Genomic DNA, 4,379 nt, shown 5'->3' with positions numbered 1-4,379 from the left:
GAGACAGCCACTCTGAGCTGCACCGTGACCTCCTTTTTACCCGTGGGGTACATCCAGTGGTTCAGAGGGACAGGGACAGGCCGGGAGTTAATCTACAGTCTCAGAAGAGGCCACTTCCCCCGAGTAACAAATGTTGCAGACACCACGAGGAGAGACAACATGGACTTTTCCATCCGCATCAGTAACATCACCCCAGCAGACACGGGAACCTACTACTGTGTGAAGTTCCGGAGAGGAGGTGGTGATGACACGGAGTTCAAGTCTGGAGCAGGCACTCAGCTCACTGTGAGTGGTGAGTACAGGGGGGATACTTTGTACCTCATGTGTGACAAGTCAATAAGAACGACTTCCATCTTTGAGTAACAAATAAGTGTCAGGTGGGTGCTTACAGTCATGATCTGATTCATGGTCTGATTTCACCCCGTCTGCAGATCAGGTAAGCTGAGGTCTGGAGATGTCATGCTATTTGCTCAGCCACCATGGTTGGTCAGTGGTGGGAAAAGTCTGGAACCTCTGCTTGACTGGCTCCCCATTCCTGGCCTTTTAATCCTGTCCAGACCTTTGGTTGCAGGGATGAGGGAACTTACAGGCTGAGTGACTTGCCCATCACAAGGCCAGACTTCACCCACCTCAAGGGAGTGCTCCCCTCAATGTGGCCGAGGCTCCTCCTTAGTGACACCCACTGGGCACCTGCTGTGAGCCAGGCTCTGCGCTGGGTGCTGAGGCAGCGGCAGAACAAAGCAGGCAACGGCTCTTCCCCTTGAAGCTTCGTTCTCTTCTCTCCAGTGGGAGAAACTCACTGAGGGCAGGGAGTAGAGAAAGTGCTGCTTTATCTAAACCTCAGAAACATCACAAGAGAAGGATATCCTGAAAGGTCCAGACTCACTGTTCACTCTGACAGCCCCGCTGGGAGGAGATGGCCAGAAGTGGGCGATCACTGTGGGTCTGCCTGGAAACCCCCTTTATTCCAGAATCCCAGTCGCTGTCATGAAGCCTCCAAGCAGAGTTGAGTCGTCTCAGAATGTCCCTCACCCATGGAAGAGGCTCCACATGTGGGAGCCTTAGGGGTCGTTCCACTGAGGCAACACTGTTCTCATTGAGGGTGTTTTACCAGAGGCCCACGATCCTGAATTTTGGAATGTGAGCACGCAGGGACCTTCAGACCATCCAGCCTGACTCCCATGTATAGAGAGGCGCCAGAAGTCAAAAGGTTACAGGGATTTGCCCAAAGTCACATGGCCAATGAGTGAGGAGAATGTTCCAGAACTCCATCTGATTTTAGCGGCTCTTTCCTGCTTCAAAGACAGATGCTCTTTCATGAAAAACCTGGTGAATGCAGGCACTGAATAAAGCTCATTCCAGCACACCATTGAACAGGGAGCCAGCACCTCTTATGTTCACGGGTACCCAAAGCTTCAAATGCCCCTCACACTCAGATTTTGAGGCCCAGGTGATTGGGAACATCTCCCTGCCTTCAGCCACATCACCCTAATCGAGCATCCACATCAGCACCTAGAGCTGCCCCTTCTTCAACAGCTGCCTCCCCTCCAGCCTGTGGAGACAGCATCATTCATTCACTGTCTTCTGTTGATGGATGTGAGTTGTTCTGAGCCTTGGGCGATTCACACAGTGACACGGGATACCCTTGTTTATGTGTCACTCTGTTCAAGAGGGATGTGTCCACTGGAAGTGGCATTGCTAGGTCACAGGGTGTTTGCATTTTAATTTGTGTGGTTCTTGCCAAATTTCCCTCCTAGATACGGTAGCAATGGAGTCCCCCCACAACTCTTGGACACAGGCAGGGAGGGTGCCTTTATCCCGAATTTCCAGGTATTACAACAGTTTCCAACAGTGTGTCCCTTGCCTAGGCCATCACAGGTATAAGTGGCTCCATCTCCACTCAGATCTGCTGCCTCCTGGTAGAGAGCTCCTGCTCCTTCCCTGAGCTATTTTCCCAGGTGATGCCCTGGCTGACAAGCAGCAGTGGGAAAGTCAGGAGTCATGTCTTCATGACAGCATTACTCCTACAGCCAGTGCTGCGAGGGAGGGGCCATAGTTGTCCCTTTGTTAGATGAGGACACTGATGCTCAGAGAGGAAACCTGAACTGAGCAGGAAGGGGAACTAAGATTCGATCCTCAATAGCATAACTCAAAGCCCCTGCTCGCCACAGTCCTACACTGTGCTTCTCAATGTGTGGAGAAAGCTCCAACCCTTTTCTTACAATCATGCATTTTTATGTTCTTCAGAGAAAAAAAAAACATTTTAAAAAAGGTCCTCAGGGGAGGCAGGTCTAGCTTTCCAACTGAGATGAGACAGATCCTCAAATGTCCCATGATAAGGCCTGAAACTATTCCTAGGAGCAGGCCCGGCCTGGGCACTGGAGGGCACTCCTCCCTGGAGCAGGTGGCGGTCAGGGTCAGGCTCCTGAAGGTGGGCACTGGCGCTGCTGATGGATGTGAATACCTGGGAGGCCACAGGAAATACTTCTGGGGACAGTAGCGGGTGAGGGCACAGTCCCTTCATTTCTCTCAGTTTTAATTTTCTCATCTCTTAAATGGTGATGATCATGGGCTCCTTTTAGGAGAGTTGAAAGGATTTGAGGTGCTCTGTCTGAATCACCCAGCACAGAGTTGCACGCCCAAATCAAGGTGTTATTTCAGTGTCATGACCTAGTTAACTTAGCTGGGCCTCGGCTTCTCACCTGCAGAAGTTGTGTAGAATAACATAATACTAATAAAATCTCTGATTAATCAAATACTGATGATATAATCAAATCTGCCTTTTTAGAATGTTTCCAGGTGAGCCCGTTGAGAGGACAGACCCTCACTGAGCCACGGCATTGTCATCCCACGGCTGTGTGCTCTGGGCAAGTCTCTGTCTCCCCCAAGTCCTCAGTTTCCCCACTTGATGAAGAAGATAATCATGGCTCCATTCATAAGTCTGTAAGGATTGTAGACCAGCTATGAACAGCCAGTGCACAAAAATGTGACTGACCAGGAATTCTGTCCCTGGGCCCAGACTGTGGGAAATCATCTGGAGGGAAAAAGTTGGACTTTGAACGCAGGCCTGGAATTGCTTGTTGGCGCTGCTCCTCACTCCCAGTTCACCTCTGGGGACATGAGTGTCCTCCTATGTAAGATGAGGACAATGACATTCTCTCCCAGCATTAATAGAAGGATAAAAAACAGTATATGACATAAACAAAACAGCTTATGAGAAGGTTTTTCGTTTGTTTGTTTTTTATTGTCTAAAGTTTTACATATGTCTCCTTTTTCCCCAATTGACCCCCTCCCCCATCCTTTTTCAGCTCGGGCATGCCCCCACTGCCCCAGTGTCTGTGTCCATTGGTTATGCTAATATGCATGCATACAAGTCCTTTGGCTGCTCTCTAACCCCTCTCTCCCCTACTATTTGTCTCTGGATCAATCTATTCTTGTTCATCAAATTATGTTGATCATTAATTATATCCCACATATGAGTGAGAGCATATGATATTTATCTTTCTCCAACTGGCTTATTTCGCTTAGCATAATGCTCTCCAGTTCCATCCATGCTGTTGCAAATGGTAACAGTCCCTTCTTTTTAAATGCTGCATAGTATTCCATTGTGTAGATTGTACCACAGTTTTTTAATCCACTCATCTGCTGATGGGCACTTAGGCTGTTTCCAAATCTTAGCTATTGTAAATTGTGCTGCTATGAACATATGGGTGCATATATCCTTTCTGATTGGTGTTTCTGCTTTCTTGGTATGTAGTCTTAGAAGTGGCATCACTGGGTCAAATGGGAGTTTCATTTTTAACTTTTTCAGGAAATGCCATACTGTTCTCCACAGTGGCTGCACCAGTCTGCATTTCCACCAGCAGTGAAGGAGGGTTCCTTTTTCTCCACATCCTCACCAGCACTTGTCGTTTGTTGATTTGTTGATGATAGCCATTCTGACAGGTATGAGATGGTATCTCACTGTTGTTTTAATTTGCATCTCTCGGATGATTAGTGACTTTGAGCATATTTTCATATGTCTCTGGGCTTTCTGTATGTCCTCTTTCAAAAAATGTCTATTTAGATCCTTTGACAATTTTTCGATAGGATCGTTTCTCTTCCTTTTGTTAAGTTGTATGAGTTCTCTGTAAATTTAGGAGATTAAACCCTTATCGGAGATAACATTGGTAACTATGTTCTCATGCAGTGGGCTTTCTTGTTACTTTGTTGATGGTTTCCTTTGCTGTGCAGAAGCTTTTTATTTTGATGTAGTCCCCTGTGTTTATTTTCTCCTTAGTCTCCATTGCCCTAGGAACTGTGTCGGTAAAGATATTGCTACAACATATGTCTGCTATTGTGTTGCCTATAGAGGCTTGTAGGATTTTTTTTGTTTCCCC

The 4,379-nt window shown here is 47.4% G+C and overlaps 1 protein-coding gene across 1 annotated transcript in view; it reads left to right on the top strand.

Moving 5' to 3' along the window:
• The window catches only part of LOC102764573, a 5,654-nt gene extending 5,165 nt beyond the window's left edge, over positions 1-489 (top strand). Inside the window, exons 2-3 of the mRNA XM_006752935.2 lie at positions 8-292; positions 432-489. Coding sequence (XP_006752998.2) covers positions 8-292; positions 432-445 — 299 coding nt within the window. The 3' untranslated portion in view covers positions 446-489. The remainder of the gene's footprint in view (positions 1-7; positions 293-431) is intronic.
• The last annotated feature ends 3,890 nt before the right edge of the window (positions 490-4,379 follow it).

Source organism: Myotis davidii, unplaced genomic scaffold (genome assembly GCF_000327345.1).
Source record: "Myotis davidii unplaced genomic scaffold, ASM32734v1 scaffold2431, whole genome shotgun sequence".
Classification (NCBI taxonomy): Eukaryota; Metazoa; Chordata; class Mammalia; order Chiroptera; family Vespertilionidae; genus Myotis; species Myotis davidii.
The sequence above is the reverse complement of the archived record's forward strand: the minus strand, read 5'-3'. Positions and strand labels throughout refer to the sequence as shown.